This window comes from Podarcis muralis, chromosome 5 (genome assembly GCF_964188315.1).
Source record: "Podarcis muralis chromosome 5, rPodMur119.hap1.1, whole genome shotgun sequence".
Taxonomy (NCBI): Eukaryota; Metazoa; Chordata; class Lepidosauria; order Squamata; family Lacertidae; genus Podarcis; species Podarcis muralis.
The window spans coordinates 8312140-8331969 of record NC_135659.1 but is presented as its reverse complement, the minus strand read 5'-3'; the positions used below and the strand labels follow the sequence as shown (position 1 = coordinate 8331969).

The following is a 19830-nucleotide window of genomic DNA, read 5'->3' as shown; positions in this document are numbered from 1 at the left end:
TTGGTAGTATGATGTCCTGAGCAAAAACAAAATTTAGTGCCTCCTCCAGTATTTCTCTCCCCTCCCTCGCCTTCTGTTCTGCGCATGCTCTCAAGTGCACTATGTCATAGTTGTGGCAACTCAATCGCCTGTCTGACCAGGGCTTAACTGTGAGTAGGCAACCAAATAAATACAGGTATTAGTAACATTGCTATTTTGCAACCATTCAGCTCAACGCCCTGTGTCGGGAAACTGCCTGCACCGATCTAGATCTGGCACTGGTCAGATGAACCAATTATACAAAGCAGCTTCTATGTTCTCTGCAGAAAGGAAAGTGGAATGTGCTTAAATACCGTATTTTTCGCTCTATAAGATGCACCAGACCACAAGACGCACCTAGTTTTTGGAGGAGGAAAACAAGAAAAAAAATATTCTGAATCTCAGAAGCCAGAAAAGCAAGAGGGATCGCTGCACAGTGAAAGCAGCAATCCCTCTTGCTGTTCTGGCTTCTGGGATAGCCGCACAGCCTGCATTCGCTCCATAAGACGCACACACATTTCCCCTTACTTTTTAGGAGGGGAAAAGTGAGTCTTATAGAGCAAAAAATAGGGTAAATCAAGCTGCATTTCTGCTCATTTCTGCTAGATGGCGTCTTTTGGCCAGGATTTTACAATGCCATGAACAGGTGTGCGCAGCCAAACTTTGGCTTACTCTGCTTTCCTGTTCAAAATACCATGCTAGCTCTTATTTCCCCCTGAAGGAAGAATGGGGTGGCAATGAGGCAGAAGACAAAGGGGCAAAATATGTTCCCCTATGAAGACACATTTCTTCAGAAAAGGCTGTAGAACGGATGCAGGGTTGGGACAGAAAAAGTACTGATACCAGATCAGTCTAAAATATTTGGTAAGTCGTCTTCCATTCACAAAGGATCAGGGTTTCACAAGTGCCATTAGCAACCACCAATCTCTTCCTGATGACTTGTGGAAAAGGACAGCAGCCGTGACCCTCTCTTTCACAGAGAACTTGGAAGTTGTGAGGGGGGTCTCCTGCTTCATAATAGGGACTACAAGTCCCATCATCCCTGACTGTTGGTCCTGCTAGCTGATGGGAGTTGTAGTCCAACAACAGCTGGGAACCCAAGTTTGAGGAAAAACTGTAGGGCCTTCCCCTTCCCCGAGTCCTCCAGCACAGGTACAGGATCTGGGTGAAGTAATCAATCAAGATCGCATCTTGTGACAAGGTAAGAGCGTCTCAGAAGCAGTTAGATTCCATCTGGCTAGTTCTAAGTGTCTCCAAAGCATGGTGTGATTTGAGTGAATAGCCTGCCCTTTGCAGAAGATCCCACAGCTAGAAGAGTCTTCTTTCTGTTTATGAGTAGCCAGGAACAGTGGAAGTCTCTCACTGCTTCTGTCAACTCCAATACCTGCATGAGATTAGGGAACTATCCCTCCCTGCTCTTTGGAAGGCTGGGCTTGTTCATTCACCTTGTGCTATGCTTGGGAGACATTTGGAAGTGCTGCTTCTAAGAGTCTCCTACCTTACGTAAACAAAGAGAACTACTAGAGAACTTGAGGGAAGGGAATCATGCCAAGTAATTAAAGGTAACCATTAGGTCCAGTCGTGACTGACTCTGGGGTTGCGGCGTTCATCTCGCTCTATAGGCTGAGGGAGCCGGCGTACAGCTTCCGGGTCATGTGGCCAGCATGACTAAGCCACTTCTGATGAGCCAAAGCAGCGCACAGAAACGCCGTTTACCTTCCCACCGGAGTGGTACCTATTTATCTACTTGCACTGCGTGCTTTTGAACTGCTAGGTTGGCAGGAGCTGGGACCGAGCAACAGGAGCTCACCCCGTCGCAGGGATTCAAACCGCCGACCTTCTGATGGGCAAGCCCTAGGCTCAGTGGTTTAACCCACAGTGCCACCCACATCCCATGCCAAGTAATTACCAGATACTAAACCCTCTGGTCCAAGACACTCCCAATGCATCTACTAGTGAAAAACTCCTAAGACGGATCGAGTGTTCTTTTTTTTTGGGGGGGGGAGTTCAAACAAAAACCCCAAATATTTCCTATTGAGTTATTCTTCAATTCAACCTGTATAGGTAAATACAGTGAAATATCAGGGCAACTCCAACCTAGACCTTGAATATGTTCTATATAAATAACAGAAACTGGGAATCAATCCCACTTGGTTGAGTTAACTCCTTTCCATGTACTGAACCAATAGTTTAACAGAGCTGGGAGAATTCCAAGTAGCCACTAATAATCCTCCATCTGTGTCCAGTGCCAGCTACAAGCAGGAGCCAAAGGCCTTCTGGAGATCACCCTCCTCTTCAGCGTTTGGGCTTGGGGAATTTCTTCGTTCGTGGCTTAGGAGTGCTGGGCTGTGAAGGTGATTCAGTTTGCTCCTTAACGACGACTTCTGCAACGACAGATACACAGCAAGAAGCACTTACACACTTACATTGCCAACAACTAGACAATATGAGAACTAGTAGCTCAGAGAAACCTCATACTCTACTCTGCGACAAGTCCAGGTTTCAGCCCAAGCATAGCCTTGAGGGAATCAAGACCAAACCCAGCTGCCCAAAGAATGGTTATGAACAGCATATGCATCCACAAACCCATGTTTGTCATGTTCACACTTCGTAAGTATACCTGTTCTCAGTGGGAACCTCATCCATAATGGGAATATTCCAACAGAGCATTATGTGCTCAACCCCACTTATTTCAATGATCTAAGACACACCGATCTCTGACATGTACACAGTACTTTGTTCAAAGTAAATCAACAATCCTGATACGACCAGTATCACGCTGCAGATGAGCAGCTTAGGCTGATAAATGCTTGCTCGGACCACCAATTGGGTTAGGTAAGAGTTCAACTAGGCACTTCCCAGCTCACATTCTGAGCCAGTGCAATGCAGTTTGCTTCTTCAGCTCCCTGGGTTGGTTCATAACATGCATCTTCATTACTTCATGACTGCAGCATCAAGTGAATTATGACATGTGAATTATGACATTATTAAGCAATGAAGAACTTTCCTTCCACCCCGCAACACACTGCTTTTCAACAGAAACATCACCTATTCAGGCCAGAGCTACACATGTAGCAGATTGAGGATGCATAATGGGTTGTGCCACTTCAGCAATGCAGATGGAAGAATGGTCTTCTTCTTCTTTGGCGATCACTCGTAGCTGAGTGAGATTGTCTTCCATGAACACGGTCTCAACAGTGAGTCCGTAAATGACTGTGGAGGCCAATTCTGGATCCACATGTCCTTCCACAGTGGGGACATAGGTTTCCGGGAGGGAGTTGATCATGGTGTGGATTTGCCAAGCGTGCCTTCCTCTTAGAAACGATGCCTTATGAGGAACGGCTAAGGGAGCTGGGCATGTTTAGCCTGGAGAAGAGGAGGTTAAGGGGTGATATGATAGCCATGTTCAAATATATAAAAGGATGTCATATAGAGGAGGGAGAAAGGTTGTTTTCTGCTGCTCCAGAGAAGCGGACACGAAGCAATGGATCCAAACTACAAGAAAGAAGATTCCGCCTAAACATTAGGAAGAACTTCCTGACAGTAAGAGCTGTTTGACAGTGGAATTTGCTGCCAAGGAGTGTGGTGGAGTCTCCGTCTTTGGAGGTCTTTAAGCAGAGGCTTGACAACCATATGTCAGGAGTGCTCTGATGGTGTTTCCTGCTTGGCAGGGGGTTGGACTCGATGGCCCTTGTGGTCTATTCCAACTCTATGATTCTATGATTAGCACATTTCTCCCTTGCGTCCTGAGTTCGAGTGTCTTCAAAGCCCATGACACCTTTGGTAAAGGCTGTTCTCCAATTGGAGCGCTCACAGGCAAGTGTTTCCCAATTGTTAGTGTTTATAATACATTTTTAAAGCTTTGCTTTGAGACAGTCTTTAAACCTCTTTTGTTGACCACCAGCATTACGCTTCCTATTTTTAAGTTCGGAATAGGTTTCTGAAAGTGGAAACCTAACACACCAGGGAGAAAAGTTCTAGATTAGTCCATTCCCTGCTGTACTAACATTCTACTTACAGGATACACTTTATAATAAAGACCAACCAAAAAGGTGATTTTCCTGGCTGCAGTTTGTAGTGGCACAGTCCAGTCTACTACCTCACCCTCCTGGGCAGACCAGGTGACAGCTGCCAGTCATCAAACACTAATCAAGAACAGATAAATCAAGCAACTGATACACAGGTGTGAACTAGGCCTCTGTTTGCTGCCCGTGTGGAAAGGATTCCCCTATCAGACTCAGGAGCTGGACTGGGCAAGTCAGCTAATTCTCAAGTTACCATTTTTAAATGGAGAAATAAACAGCCTGCTGTTATTGAGGGGGCGGGAATGACAAGACCTTCAAACAGCAAACCATCTCTCTCCCCAGCCTGCCTTAGCTACAGCCCATCATTTTGATTCTTGCAACCTTCAGGGAGTAGTAATGATGGGGAAGTGGCTACACATATTTACTTACTAAGAGCAGAATCAAAGGAACAGAAAGGCATCTGGGACAACTTTTGCAGTAACATTCCATTTCTGACTACAGGTGGAGAAGGGGGAAGATGGTGGGTTGTATTCAAAGTAGCGCTAAGCCAAGCATTCTGCCAGAGCCTGCCCTCTAGTTCCCCCCAACCTTCCAGAGCAGTTTTGGGGATGTCAAGGGGAGGAGGAATCCCATTGCGCTAGCCCAACATATTTAGCACAACCTGTATCTGGGAATGTTCTCCGCTCTCCTCCAAAAGCACACTTCCCGTACATTTTTTCCCATTGTGTGGTAGGCAGCGTGGAAATATAATACACGTAGTCTGAAATGGCACAGCTCAGCAAGAGCTGCAGCACGTGACTTCCCTATGCCTGTTTTGTCTATTTTGAGCCATTTCGCACATTAGGCAGCAGCACCAGCAGCATACTCAATTATACCACCCAAATGTATGCTTGAGACGTAAGTGCGGCCAATCCTGGTTCTCCGACACATTTGTACCTTGAACGCACCTGAGCCTGCAAACCAGTTTATCACCTTCACATTTTATGTTTCCAAACGTACACCTAAACGTGTGGTGCACGAAATTGCCCTTAAAATTCCAGAGCATTTTTTAAGAGCCTACAATTCCACCTTTCAAGTCTTTAGCCATACCTGCTTTGAGTTTTGTTTCTTTTTGCTCAGAGTCCTTCAGCTTTGGTGGCTCACCCTCCATGTTCTGGATTTTTGCCAGAGCTTCTTCCAAGTCCTCATGAAGGGCTTCAGATTTTTCCTCAGCTTGCTGGGCTCGCTTTTCAGCCTCTCTGAAAGAGTAGGTGCCAGATAGAACTCATAGCCCTGACCAGGCAAGAAACCAATTAAACTAATTTGATTTACTCTAGCTGGTCACTTCCTACTGTGAAAAATACATTTTCTCTTGCTTCTTCAGTCCCCAAAATGTTCCTAACAGCCAATATTACTGCAACCTATGTAAGAATCCACACCTGAATAGTACATTGCAAGTCTATAAAACCTACAGGAGAATCTATTCCAAGCACTGCAAAACCACATGAGAACTCACATATCACTAAAGGTAAAGGTAAAGGACCCCTGATAGTTAAGTCCAGTCACGAATGACTCTGGGGTTGTGGCGCTCATCTTGCTTTACTGGCCAAGGGAGCCAACGTTTGTCTGCTGACAGTTTTTCTGGGTAATGTGGCCAGCATGACTAAGCCGCTTCTGGCGAAACCAGAGCAGCGCATGGAAACACTGTCTTACCTTCCCGCCGGAGCGGTACCTATTTATCTACTTGCACTTTGATGTGCTTTCGAACTGCTAGGTTGGCAGGAGCTGGGACAGAGCAACGGGAGCTCACTCCATTGAGGGGATTTGAACCGCCGACCTTCCGATCGGCAAGCCCAAGAGGTTCAGTGGTTTAGACCACAGCGCCACCTGCGTCCTATTTTTGTTTAAAAATGGAATGTGTTGTGGCAGAATAGACACCTGCAATCACATAGGCCACCTGTTCAAGATACCCTGTAGTCTCTTGTCTGCACAAGAATGCACACATCCATTCATCTCCTCCCTGTGGTTCTATACTCACACGAGTCGCTCTTCCAAAATTTCCAGTGACGCCAGCAACTCAAATTCCTTCTTTGAGGCCTTTGTGGTCCACTGGCTGGCATGCAACTCCCTCTGGAATAAGAAGAGTGAATAACTTATAGGAAATGAAAGGAAATAAATCAACAGGCTACTTTCTGTCTCAGAACTGGCATACTGAAGTCCCTGGCTCAAATCTTGCCTCAGCTATGAGCACACTAGGTAGCCTTAGACAAGTGATGCTCACTCATCCCTTACATCTTCAGAATGGGGATAAAGATAATTCTGGCCTACCTTACAGGGTCATTGCACTGTTTTATTTACAGAGGCACAGAGTTGGAAGTTGCCATTACTCTGCCTCTGAGAATAAAAGGTTTATACAGGGCACAATTGCCTGAGAATATCTCCTGTAAAAACCCCATAACGGTGTCCATGTACCACTGCCGTTCTTTTCAATGGGGCCAGTGCAGGAGAACTTCCCAGATCTGTTTCTTGCTATAATAGTGTGTTGTAGTGGCCAAAGAGTTGGACTAGGACCTGGGAGTGTTAGGATATAGTTCCGTTCCACCTTAAATGGTCAGGCATGATTGTTGTGTATCACATGCCTGTTTCGTTCCAGCTCTTGCTGGGAAGTTCCGTTTTGTATATAGCTTTTGTTCCGGCTGTTTTCCTGGACACGGAGGCAAGCAGTCATGTTTTTCCTTTGTTCTGATCTACGTTGAATAAAGCTGTAAATATGCTCTCCTTTCTGCATCTTCCGTTGTGGAGACTTTGCTGAAAGGGTGCGCACGGGTCTTGGAATGTCTCTGAGGCTCGTGTCGCTAATTGACTGATGCTGTTCCACGGGAGACCGGTGATCGTCCGGAGACGACTGGGGGCCTGCCTGATGCCTCCGTCTCCCTGGCAGTATCCCAACAGGGAGTCCAGAGTTCAAATCCCCACTCGGCCATGAAGCTCACTGGGTGCCTTTGGGCCAGTCACTGCCTCTCTCAGCCTAACCTGCCTCATAGGGGTTTCGTGGGGATTAAATGAGGAGGGGGAGAACCATCTATGCCACCTTGAGCTCCTTGGAGAAAAATGGTGGGATACACTGGTCTACTGCCATTAGTATCGCAAGATTGTCATGGGAGCACTTGGACTATAATTGTCAACCGAAAGCTCTACTTTTCTGGTTTATCACCACAACAGTTATTAACATCTGGCTTCAGTAAAGCAAATAATTTAATTAGACAGCGCCTATATGACACTGAGCGACAGAATAATCTGGCCAAAATAAGGAAATTTTGTCCATGGTATGATTATTTTCCACCTAGACACTTTGGCACCCTATTTGCAAAATGTAACAATTTCAAAACACAGACGCGCTTTCACTTTCGCAAGATTGAATATGCTGCCTTTGGCTGTACTCGAGGGTCGATTTCAAAAAAATCCACTGGAAAAACGGTTATGTCCCTGTGGAGGTGGCAGTATTGAGTCAGTGGCTCATGTGCTTCTGGCTTGCACTCTTTATAAAGATTTGAGGAGTGGAGTTATTATCCCTCTATTATTGTCTGTGCCAGGTCGCTCAACCATTCCTACTGTGTCCTTTCTTTTAGCAGATCAAGATGATCAGGTGACAGCAAAAACTGCAGGGTTTTTAGAGGGGACAATTAGAATAAGATCTATTATTTGTTATTGATGTAAACCCCCAAATGTATTTTCTACAGTTAAGTTTTTACCTCTACCTTCAGTACATTATATTTGGTTTTATTGCTATGGCTAGTGGCTGATGCAAATAATGATTCTTCTGCTGCAAGGTGGGACATAAATAACTAACACTGAGAACCTGTCCTCTAAAGAAGCTGCCACACCTTGTTCCAAATAGACACACCTCTTCAGAGAAGAGCTATCTATTAAACACACATACATACCCGTGACACTGTGATTTCTTGCACTTGCATGGTTTTGACATACACATTAGCATCATCACCAATGTATCTGACTGGGTAAGTGACCGCAAGACTCTCGGCCTGCTCACCAGTGCTGGTGCTGGGCACGGGCGGCTGTTCCTGCAAGGACAAACAGAAGGAGCAAGGGGAAATGGAAGGACCACACAATGCAATGTTTGTTTCCTCATCATCAAGGAAACTTCTCACAGAAGTGACTCAGATAGTGTATGGAAGGATCATGATGATCAACGCCAGTCCTTTTTCTCCCCGGGGGGTACTCAACAGTATGCAGTACCGGCAGCTTTTTAATGGATATGTTAAAAGTGTGGCACTTAACTGTAACAACTTCATGGTGAGTGCCGGCACCATTTTTTCTAGGAAAAAAGCTCTGATCAACACAATCTTCAATTATTTTCATATTCTACATAAGGCTACGCTGTCAATTGTGGTTCAGGAGCTCCTGGAGTCAGTGTTCACAGCAGTGGCAGAGGGGCAGGGCAGCCCATACGAAGTGCGCATGTGCGGCATCCCGTACGGACTGCGCATGTGCGGTATCCCACATGTGCGCACTCCGTACGGGCTGCCGCTTACATGGCGACTGTACGGGTTAATGCACAAGTGGCATCCCAGAGTGTGCATGTGTGGTAGCCCGTACGGACGCCATGCAAGCGGCATCCTGTACAGACTGCGCATGTACGGTGACCATATGGGATGCTGCACATGCGCAGTCTGTACTGGCTGCCACTTGCACGCGGTGTCCATATTGGCTGCTGCTTGCACGGCGACCGTACAGGCTGCTGCACAAGCGGCATCCCGTACGGAGTGCGCACGTGTGGCAGCCCATACGGACACCCGTACAGTTGGCGCGTGAGAGTGGCAGCCCGTACGGACACCGCACAAGCAGCACCCATATGGACTGCCGCACCCTTGGCCGCTCTACAGCTGGGGGGAGGCAGGGGCCATCTTGTCACCCGCCCCCTCCGCCCCCCTTCCTATGCCCCTGGTTCACAGACCATGCATGAATTCTGGGGCTGATTCTCTGCTGCTGGAGAATCGGAAGCGTACACACTCTTGGCTTATCCACTTTCCATATTTAAACATGTTCAACCACCCTTGGAAAGGAGAATCCGCAGCACTTCATCAAACTACAATTCCCAGGATGCTTTGCGAGAAAGCTAAGACAGATAAAGCGGTATACAACTTTGTAGCATGCAGTTTCTGACTCAAGCAGACACTTTATGACCAACAGCTGGAGAAAGGGGGTGCCTTTCCTTTGTGAGGCTTGCTTTTGCTGCATTGCCCCCAGTCCTGCCTATGTTCTGCACCAGAAGAAACCAGAATCCAGAATCTGTAGCAAGGAATTCTCAGTTCAGTGACCAGTATTTACTGGCATCAAATTCCAATTCCTCAGATTTTTCAAAGCTTTCACAATTTTTCAGGAAGTGGTCAAAGAGGGTGGTGTTGGATGTATGATCAGAACAGCAAGGAATTTAAGTCACAGAAGGGGAGAACGCAAAGCATTAAACGGGCAGTTCATGCATATCCAGCAATGTGATGCAGCCAACGAATACCCCATTGCTCCTGATAGTATGTAAAGGAAGCTTATCACGCGGGACACAGTTGTAAGAAAAACAGCCACATTGCCAGCCCCATCCATGCAATCTGCTTCCTCCACACTACCACTCCTGACACCATTAACAACTTCTGTGTGGCCTATTGGAAGTAGCTTTTCCAGGTAAAGGTACCCCTGCCCGTACGGGCCAGTCGTGTCCGACTCTAGGGTTGCGCGCTCATCTCGCTCAAGAGGCCAGGAGCCAGCGCTGTCCGGAGACACTTCCGGGTCACGTGGCCAGCGTGACAAGCTGCATCTGGCGAGCCAACGCAGCACACGGAACGCCGTTTACCTTCCCACTGGTAAGCGGTCCCTATTTATCTACTTGCACCCGGGGGTGCTTTCGAACTGCTAGGTTGGCAGGCGCTGGGACCGGACGACGGAAGCGCACCCCGCCGCGGGGATTCAAACCGCCGACTTTGCGATCAGCAAGTCCTAGGCGCTGAGGCTTTTACCCACAGCGCCACCCGCATCCCAGTTTTTCCAGGTAGCATCCACAATATGTCTGCAATCTCTTCTCCATAGTCATGAGGGATAGATAGATATATATTTCTTCTGTTTGTAAACTGCAGGCTTCCCTTTTCATGATGTCAAAACTTCCACCAGATAGCAATAAACACGCGGCCATGAGCCCCAGCGAAAAAGAAAGAAGCCCTGAAAGAAGAGGGACAGCTTTGTACATTTCCTAATGCTCACCTCTGCTTCTAACACTTGCTTCTGTTCTGCGGCTTCCTGATCTTTTAGAACATCCACAGCTTCTTTGTCCTTTTTCTCTTCCTCCACAGGTACATCTGTGGTGGAGGAGCTCTCCACTCTCTGCTCCGGACGAGGAGGCAGCTGTCGTTTCAGTTGAAGCACCTGCAAAAAGGTTGCAAGTGAAATTCTCCTTCTGAGATCTCGCCCTGCGCCAGAAGAGAGGTGGAGGGCGGGGGAGAGAGGGAGAAAAAATCCCCCCCCCACCAGTCACACCAAAGGTTATTTCTGCCAGTACCTCTAACCCAAACAGGCTGACCAGGTCTTCTTGGCTGATTAAAGTGGTGGGAGTGGTCTTCATCCCAGACAGGAGGAGGTTGCAGGTTTCAATCCAATCCAAGCACTCTGTCTGGAAAAAGAGAGAGCAAAAGAAGCAACCAATCACCAAAAGGGAAATACAGTGGTACCTCGGGTTAGAGACGCTTCAGGTTACAGACGCTTCAGGTTACAGACTCCGCTAACCCAGAAATAATACCTCGGGTTAAGAACTTTGCTTCAGGATGAGAACAGAAATCGTGCGGCGGGGGGCCCCATTAGCTAAAGTGGTACCTCAGGTTAAGAAGAGTTTCAGCTTAAGAATGGATCTCCAGAACGAATTAAGTTCTTAACCCGAGGTACCACTGTAAAAACAATTGCCCTGTGGTGCTCTTCCAGAGGGCTCAAACAGAGCTGCTTATGTTGAACTACGCTTAGAGGAAGTTGTACAGTGGTGCCTCGCAAGACAAAATTAATTCGTTCCGCAAATTTTTTCTTCTTGCGAGTTTTTTGTCTTGCGAAGCACGGTTTCCCATAGGAATGCATTGAAAATCAATTAATGCGTTCCTATGGAAACCGCTTGCCAGGCTGGCGGTGCGGAGAAGGGCTTTTCTCCCCACCGCAAGCCTTCAGGACAGGTACGGGAACAGAGGGGAAGGCGCGCAGCGCTTCTCCTCTGTTCCCGGGGCTTGCGGTGGGAGGAGGGTTTTTCCTCCCCACCGTCAACATTCAGAACAGCATTCTGAATGTTGGCGGTGGGAAGGAGAACCCTCCTCCCATCGCAAGTCTTCAGGACAGCCATCCGAAGGCTGGCGTGGGGAGAAGGTCTCTCCGCCCCCCCGCCAGGCTTCGGAGCATCCTTCCGAAGCCTGGCGGCGGGAGGAGGTCTCTCCGCCCCCCCGCCAGGCTTCGGAGGAGGTCCGAGGACAGTGGGGAAGACGCGCTGCGCTTCCCCGCTGTCCCGGAGATTTCCCTATGGGCTTTCGTCTTGCGAAGGAAGCCCATAGGGAAATTCGTTTTGCGAAGCGCCTCCAAAACGGAAAACCCTTTCGTCTAGCGGGTTTTCCGCCTTGCGAGGCGTTCGTCTTGCGGGGCACCACTGTACAGTGTTTTGCTTAGCATATGGCTCTCCATTTCAGCTTCCCAACCCAAATGGGCAGTAGGTGGAGCTGGACTTTGTAGGGGGCCAAGGATTTTTGAGAGGTCCACCATTAATCCCAGCCATTATCTTCCCTGCAAATGCATACTGTCATTCACACCTGTACTATCATCGATAGGTCCATGTATTTGCTGCCTAGGGAGTAACAGCCTTTGGGTTGGAAAAACCTTGCCCTAATTGCAGGTGTGCTGTGGTTGCTTGTGTTTGTGTAACACCCACCAATGAAAAACACTATTTCTTACATTCTCAGTGGTACTGTTGTCATAAATGAAGATTAAGAGGGATGACTATTAAAGGCCCGCTAAAACCTGAAGTCCCATTGGGCCAATGCCCTGCCCCTATCGCTATCACTATGCAACATCTCCTCCAGAGAGTCCCAGCGTTCCAAAATCCCAATATCTCACCTAGGAATTCAGTCTTTGTGAATTCTGACATGAACTGCACATCTATCAGACTGACTTGATTACTAGAACCTATTTCTTTGTTATATTTGTTTCCTGCCTTTCTACCAAATGAGGCTGGCTTTCACACAATAGAGTTCAGTGCGACTTACCTCTGAGTAGACATAGTTAGGAGTTTAGCCTGTGCTCCTAAGACTCATTCCAACTTCCTTTTTGTTTGGAACCAGCTATTTCTCATATCACAGGGCTTATGAATTTGCTGCCCTGAACTCCTTTGGGAGGAAGGGCAGGATATAAATTCAATAAATAAATACTCCCATCTAGAACCCACTTGCCTGAGAGCAAGCCTCATTGAACTCAATAGGACTTACTTCTGATAAGACAGGATTAGGCCTGCTCTGTTAGGCTTCTAATGCCAATGTGGGCACACTTCAATTCCCAGCATGCAGTAGTAGCAGCAGATTGTATAAACACACAATACTGCGCAAAAAAAGTTTGCACACTGCAGAAGACATGACTGGCAGGGATTAAAAGGCTTGGAAAAACTCCAGGTTATGGGAACTGTTAAGAAACAGTAGGTGCCTTGCGGATGTGAAGTTGCAATTGCCTCACAGAGATTTACAGGGTAATCTCATGCATGTTTATACAAAAGCAAATTCCACTGGGTTCAAAGGAGCTTGCACGCGAGGAACACAATCCAGTTTCTGTAATGTTATTACGTAACGTTCACAGCTTTGGAACAAACAAACAGTGGTGTCAGTCAATGCTGCTTTCATTCACACGAAGTGAACCTGGTCCTGAAAATGAGAGACGACGTGAAGAGCAGCAATTTTTGCACCTGTTTCTGTTTCCATCGGAATCCTCCAACATCCCTAGTGATGTCGGAAAAGCGACATGGGCCAAAGAGAGACACGATTGTCCCAACCCTACTTGAGACTTTCCAAACAACCCAGCCTCAGCCTACCTTCCCACTCAGCCTGAAGCGGCCCAGACCTTACTGCATGCCTTCAAACAGCCCACACTTCTCTTTTCCAATCTATTTCACAAAAATGGCTCACAGAAACATGAGACTCCTATCCTCCCTTGCTGATGGCTGCCATAATTGACACTACCACAAATTTTCAGCCTTTTCTTCCTCCTGCCTAGGGAGGAACATGAAATATTGGGGGTACCTTCCATGCGCCGTCATGATTTCTGTGACACTACTGGGCTCAACTGCAGACTTTTTCTCTTCCTCTCCAACTAGGTACCCCCTTAACAGCACCGGCCCAGGCTGGATCCTGGAACTTCCTGAACAAGGGTCACCACAGCCCAGATCAGCGGTGTTAACAGAGTTCAAATTTCACAATGCGTAAGAAAAACCACGTAACTGAAAATTGGCTGGGCTTTAAAAAGTACGCACGGCATTGCCCGTGGGCAACTGTGAGCAAGCCATCTTTAAAAGTAGGCAAGAGGTACACAATGTACCAAGATTTGTGGAAATTTTGATGGCAGCTTGTTAACCGCAAATGTAGAACACTCTGGCTTTTGTGTGGCTGGAATGATGCCTGCTCTGCAAAAGTTAAGAGTCACAAGAATCCCACTTGTCCTCTTTCGCCTGCGGCCCCATCCACCCCTGGCATGCGGACCCTGGAAAGCTGCCCACAAGAGAATGTGAAAAATGTTTCCCATTGCTTACATGCAGACATGGGGACCGCAGAACTATGCGTGCAAGGACCCTGGCCCAGAAGCAGCACTTGGCACAGTGGGGCCATGAGCTTGAGAAGACCCGTCAAAGCGGCTGATCCTCTCCTTTCTGTTTGCTTAATGTTTCCTTTTTGGTCCAGTGCTCAGCAAAGAAGTGACAGGCTGAAGCTGCTGAGAGAGACAATGACATCTTTATTACCCCAGAATGCCCCGGGGCTCTGATGTCGTGCCCAGGGGTATTCTGGGACAATAAAAATGGTGGCGGCTGAAGCCACATCACACAGCAACTCTCTTCTCATCGCTGGACTGGCTGCCATCCGACATCCCCATCAGACCTAGAAAGCTCACCAGAGGCTGCGAATGAGGGACAGCCTTAAGCCCCACACTTAGAAGTGCCCAGCAGCTGAAGTTATCTCCATTGCTCCAGACAGCCTTTGCGCACTGTGCTGAAGCTTGAAGACATTCCAGGGTAATAAATTGTCGCGTATTCCTTGCGGCACTTTCAGCGAAACACTAAGAGTTCCAGGTTTTTCCAGTGCAGTCTTTTTTAATGTGAGCTATATACAGGCATTTACAAAAAAACAGTCCATACAGAGTACCTACAAACGAATACTCTCCACCACAGCACCACCACACTACAGCACAACCACCACACCCACTGTTAAACAGGCTTTCCTTTTTAAAACAGGTGATAGCCAATCACACTAATCACACTCCTGCTGAGTCACTCTGACCCAGCAGAGTATTGCATCATCCTGTTGAAGCCTGCAGACTTATCCAGTATCCTGCGAATCCCAACATAAATATGGCAGTGTTATGGAAAATATACTTAATTTTGAACAGCAGCTGATAAATTCACATCATCACCATCACCATAATCAATATAGCAGAAGCAGGAACAGCAACAAAGACCATCTCAGGGTTTGAAATATTGTGAAGGCTTTAGCACAAGTAGAGTGACCCAATCGAGGAACTATTTCACTTATTCAATGACCAACGTCAAAACCAAAAACAGCAGGATGGATTTGGACAGTGATGCACAAATGGCAAGAGACCACATTTGGTCTCGCTTACCTTGATCCTCTCTAACTGTTGCAATTCATGTTCTGCATCTGGTTGGAGAGCTACCATCTTCTGGCGTGTTATCGTCGCTACCATCTCCTTGCAACAGCTGAGGAGATACATGATGTCAGTGTACCCACAGCAATAGGTTGCGGCACAGCAATGCCACTTTAATATGAGAAAGCCAGTTTCGTCACGTTCCTTCTGTCATGAGGACCATTTGCATTTGAAGTTTACACATGAGAAAAGTGGGGCAACTAACTGTAGGCAAGGAGTTTGGATTTGATATCCCGCTTTATCACTACCCGAAGGAGTCTCAAAGCGGCTAACATTCTCCTTTCCCTTCCTCCCCCACAACAAACACTCTGTGAGATGAGTGGGGCTGAGAGACTTCAGAGAAGTGTGACTGGCCCAAGGTCACCCATCAGCTGCATGTGGAGGAGCGGGGAAGCGAACCCGGTTCCCCAGATTACGAGACTACCGCTTTTAACCACTACACCACACTGGCTCTCAAGGGGGGGGGGGGGCTACTATTTGAAAGCCAGGAATTACTTGTTTCAAATCTTATCTCAGTGAATTCTCTAGGCAGCCTTGAAAAATGTCAACCCGTTATCTCAGCCTCCATCCCCATTCTGCCTTCTGAAATATGAGAATGAGAATACTAATCCTAACTAACAGCATTGGTCAGGATTACTGAGAGAATGTATGCATTGAACACTCTGTCTGAAGTGCTCAGTGTCATTCTTATTGACATCATTATATGCTCAGTATAATTATTAGTAATAATTATCAATTGATCTAGGACCCAAAATCTTTCATTTTCTAAGCAAGCTTTTCTGACGAGCATTATTCTGGCAAATTAGACCTGAAAACATGCCAGGAACAACGTTACCTGCTTCCCTCTCTGCTGACTCGTATCTAGAGAGATGGAATGGTGTCTCTTTGCTGCCTGCAGTCCTGGTTTTGGCTTTCCTGCCTAGATTTCTGGGAGAGTCCCCAGAAGGCTTGCTTCATAAGCCAGATGAATTATAGCATTTATAGAATACTGTATTTTTCGCCCTATAGGGCGCACTTTTTCCCCTCCAAAAATGAAGGGGAAATGTGTGTGCGTCCTATGGGGCGAATACAGGCTTTCGCTGAAGCCTGGAGAGCGAGAGGGGTCGGTGCGCACTGACTCCTCTCGCTCTCCAGGCTTCAGAAAGCTCTGCACAACCCTCGGGAGCCCGGCCCGAAGCCGCGCCGGGCTCCCGAGGGTTGCGCAGAGCTGCCTGCACTCCCGGGCTTCACGCAGCTCCGCGCAACCCTCTGGAGCCGGGCGCGAAACCGCGCCGGTCTCCGGAGGGTTGCGCAGAGTTGCCTGCACTCCCGGGCTTCGCGCCAGGCTCCCAAAGGTTGCACAGAGCTGCCAGCATTCCGAAGCCTGGGGTGCGCTGAAGATGTGCACTTTGATGTGCTTTCGAACTGCTAGGTTGGCAGGAGCAGGGACCGAGCAACGGGAGCTCACCCCATCGCGGGGATTCGAACCGCCAACCTTCTGATCGGCAAGTCCTAGGCTCTGTGATTTAACCCACAGCGTTACCCGTGTCCCTTTTAATATAAAAACCTCCTTCAGTACTTGGTCATGTCATGATCTACATCTATACCACATATAAATAAAAATGTGCGTTCATCCTCCAACAGCCTTGTGAGGGAAACATTACTATTCACTTACTGTGTGGGTAGCTGAGACAGAGATATCACTAGATGTGCCCTATCATGGTGCTCTCTGTGATTACCGGAGGTCATTGCCACACAGCTTTTCCGTCATGGCATGGGCTTCCTTCCTGCCTGGTGGGGTGGCTTTATGAAGCGGATGAGATTCTGTGGGATCAGCAATACCTGACTATGTAGCAGGAGAATGTGCTCAGCTTTGCAGCCAGGCCTGTGGCTTCTCCTTCCAGCTTGAAAATGTTCAGCAGCTTCCTTTCCGCCTGCCTTGCCGCTTCTGCATCCGTCAAGGGGAGGGTATCACGAGAGATGTGGTCTGGAGCCATGTGGATGAGCAGGTTGACCATCCACTTGCTCAGAGCATTGTGGAAGTCGTTCAGCTGTAGGAAGTTTAGAGCAAGGTGGATTCAAGTTACACCACAAACTCACAGCATGAACACTAGGGCTGAAATCCTAGGTCTGCTTGCACAGGAACAAGTCCCAGGGACTTACTTCTTTTCTCTGTACATCTGTACACACGTACAAGACAGACATCGTATAGGAAGAAAGGGGGAGCTTTTCAGATCCAAGACCTATCATTAGGCTGCAACAAGACCCACTTTTTATATTGTTGTTTTTTAGCTTTGCTATAGAAATCTACATCTCTCCAATTCTGCATCAGCTGCAAACTGACCATTTCAATTGCTCTCAATACAGACACGCAGCAGAACTGCTGGCTTTCAAAAAATGTTGCCTCTTTATACTTTATACTGAGTATAAAGTTTACGGCATGTAATGCCTTAAGAGAGAATATTATGAAAATGATTTATAGGTGGTACATGACCCCAGTCAAGCTTGCAAAAATCTATCACTTGCCCAATAATAAATGCTGGAAATGTAATGAAACTGAAGGCACCTTTTATCACCTTTGGTGGACTTGCCCGAGGATTAAGGCCTTTTGGGAAATGATCTACAATGAAATTAAGAAGGTTCTTAAGTGTACCTTTTATAAGAAACCAGAGGCATTTCTCCTAGGCATGGTTGGCCAATTGGTGTCAAGAAAAGATAGGACGTTTTTTAATGTATGCTACCACAGCAGCAAGGATTCTCTTAGCAAAGTATTGGAAGACACAAGAACTACCCACGCTGGAAGAATGGCAGACGGAAGTGATTGACTATATGGGATTGGCAGAGATGACCGGCAGAATTCGAGACCAAGGAAAAGAGACGGTGAAAGAAGATTGGAAGAAATTTAAAGTTTACCTTAAGAATTGTTGTAAAATTGAAGAGTGCTAAAATGTCAAGGTTAAGAAAATATAGAATTACAGCTGTAAATTGATTAAGTAAGAGAGGAAAGGGGGGGGGAAAGAAAATGAGTAATCAGTCAATTGAAGTGAGGGGTTGCTGAAGAAATTTTGAAATAGGGATGCAGAAGGGGGAGGTATGGGGAAGTCGGGGAAGTAAGGTTTATGAAAAAGAGGTTGTGAAATTATACATGTTTATATGTTTGTGTGTTTATGTATTGCTTATTGTATTGTTTTTATTTATGTTGGAAAATTAATAAAAAAATTATATAAAAAAAACAAAAAAGGTTGCCTCTTCTCTCTCTGCCTGACTTACTTCTTTGGGATTGGCTGCTTCTAACCAAGACACACACTCAGAAGAGTGACACATGCAGAAACACAAGGTGGGCCTCCTCTGAGGACAGGTAATTATTACCTTATACATAAAAAGGCTTACATTTAGAGTGTTTTAAGAGTGAAGTTCGCCCTCCATTTTAGTTTGAAACAATTGTGCCTCTGCTGTTAGAAGTTGGAAAAACACCGGGACACCTACTTCATGGCTGAGCTGATCATTTTCTTTCTCAGAACCACTAGTGGTTGTCAGGATCCACTGCTGAATCTTCTTGAACACATCCTCAGGTATCAACCTTAAAGGAAACAATTCAGTCAACAACAACAACAACATCATAGCCAATTAGATCAGGACCAGACGCTACCTTAGACTCTTAACTGCCAAAATCATTATTAAAATGGGCTCAAAGAACCCCCAAATTCTGAGCTGAGAATAAAATTCCACACACTGATCAAGCTGAAAGTATAATTTCCATTTCAAAGGATGCAACACTGATCTGGCAAGGGCTGCTGAACTCTCTTCCTCGTAACGGTCTTCTTGGAATCACATCTTCCAGACTTTTTTGCATTCATGAGAGAAAAGACATGGAGCTCTTCTATCTTTTCTTTCATGGTAAGAAAACAAGAGATGAGCCAAGATTACAGGGGAAATCATTTTTTGCAATGACAATACAGTGGTGCCTCGCAAGACGAAAAGAATCCGTTCCGCGATTCTCTTCGTCTAGCGGTTTTTTCGTCTTGCGAAGCAACCCCATTAGCGGCTAAACGGATTAGCGCTATTAGCGATTTAGCGCTATTAGCGGCTTAGCGGCTAAGCTGTTAAAAGGCTATTAATGGCTTAGCGGCTTTGAATAAGGGGGGGAAAAGCGGGGGGGAAATGGCGAGACTCGCAAGACGTTTTCGTCTTGCGAAGCAAGCCCATAGGGAACTTCGTCTTGCGAAGTGCCTCTGAAACGGAAAACCCTTTCATCTTGCGGGTTTTTCGTCTTGCAAGGCATTCGTCTTGCGGGGCACCACTGTACTTGTCTTCACCAGTTGCCATCTGTCTGACTTCCATGGTTCAATATTATGGGGATTGATGACAATTTTTTTGCTGGACCCCAGCAATCCAAAGACGCCTGGTTGCTCTCTCCCATACAAGCCAAGACATGGACAAAGGACTTTTAAAATTGCATGGCGTAACATAGGTTTTTGCTGTGCCTCCCTGTTTATCTGTCCTATTGACTGCTCTTGAGGGCCCTTGACATATGCAACAGAATGAGGTGGGAATGAAGTTGTGGAGAGCTGAACGATGTAATGGGACATTTCCATCTGAGCCTAGTAGAAATTTGACACTGCATAAAAACGAATCCTCTTGCAAATAGAAAGCAAAGGTGTCGGGGACCGAGGTTCTTGCATGTGTCCACCAGACTTGCGACACAGCCAAAGCAGGAGGGTGTGTTGGGGCAGAGCTGTGGCAGGGTAGGGCAGAAAGGGAGTGAGGGCAGGGCTGTGCAGCTGGACCAATTCCCCTCCAGGTAAGGTGTAGCAATGGCATCAGGAGGGGGGCGCCACACAGCTGACCCATACTGATCCATTACTGAGCCAAAGGGCTCTTT

The 19830-nt window shown here is 47.0% G+C and overlaps 1 protein-coding gene across 5 annotated transcripts in view; it reads right to left on the bottom strand.

The window, feature by feature from the left end:
* Positions 1 to 2045: 2045 nt before the first annotated feature.
* The window catches only part of AXDND1 (axonemal dynein light chain domain containing 1), a 41754-nt gene continuing 23969 nt past the window's right edge, over positions 2046 to 19830 (bottom strand). For 4 of the 5 annotated variants that reach the window (XM_077928248.1, XM_028732375.2, XM_077928249.1 and 1 more), the window contains 9 exons: positions 18435 to 18528; positions 16791 to 16999; positions 14925 to 15021; positions 10588 to 10698; positions 10293 to 10454; positions 7967 to 8104; positions 6061 to 6152; positions 5133 to 5281; positions 2046 to 2402 (listed from right to left, as the gene is read on the bottom strand). In XM_077928248.1, coding sequence (XP_077784374.1) covers positions 2314 to 2402; positions 5133 to 5281; positions 6061 to 6152; positions 7967 to 8104; positions 10293 to 10454; positions 10588 to 10698; positions 14925 to 15021; positions 16791 to 16999; positions 18435 to 18528 — 1141 coding nt within the window. In that variant the 3' untranslated portion in view covers positions 2046 to 2313. Of the gene's footprint in view, positions 2403 to 5132; positions 5316 to 6060; positions 6153 to 7966; positions 8105 to 10292; positions 10455 to 10587; positions 10699 to 14924; positions 15022 to 16790; positions 17000 to 18434; positions 18529 to 19830 lie in introns of those variants that run through there. The other variant, XM_077928251.1, reaches the window with a different exon arrangement.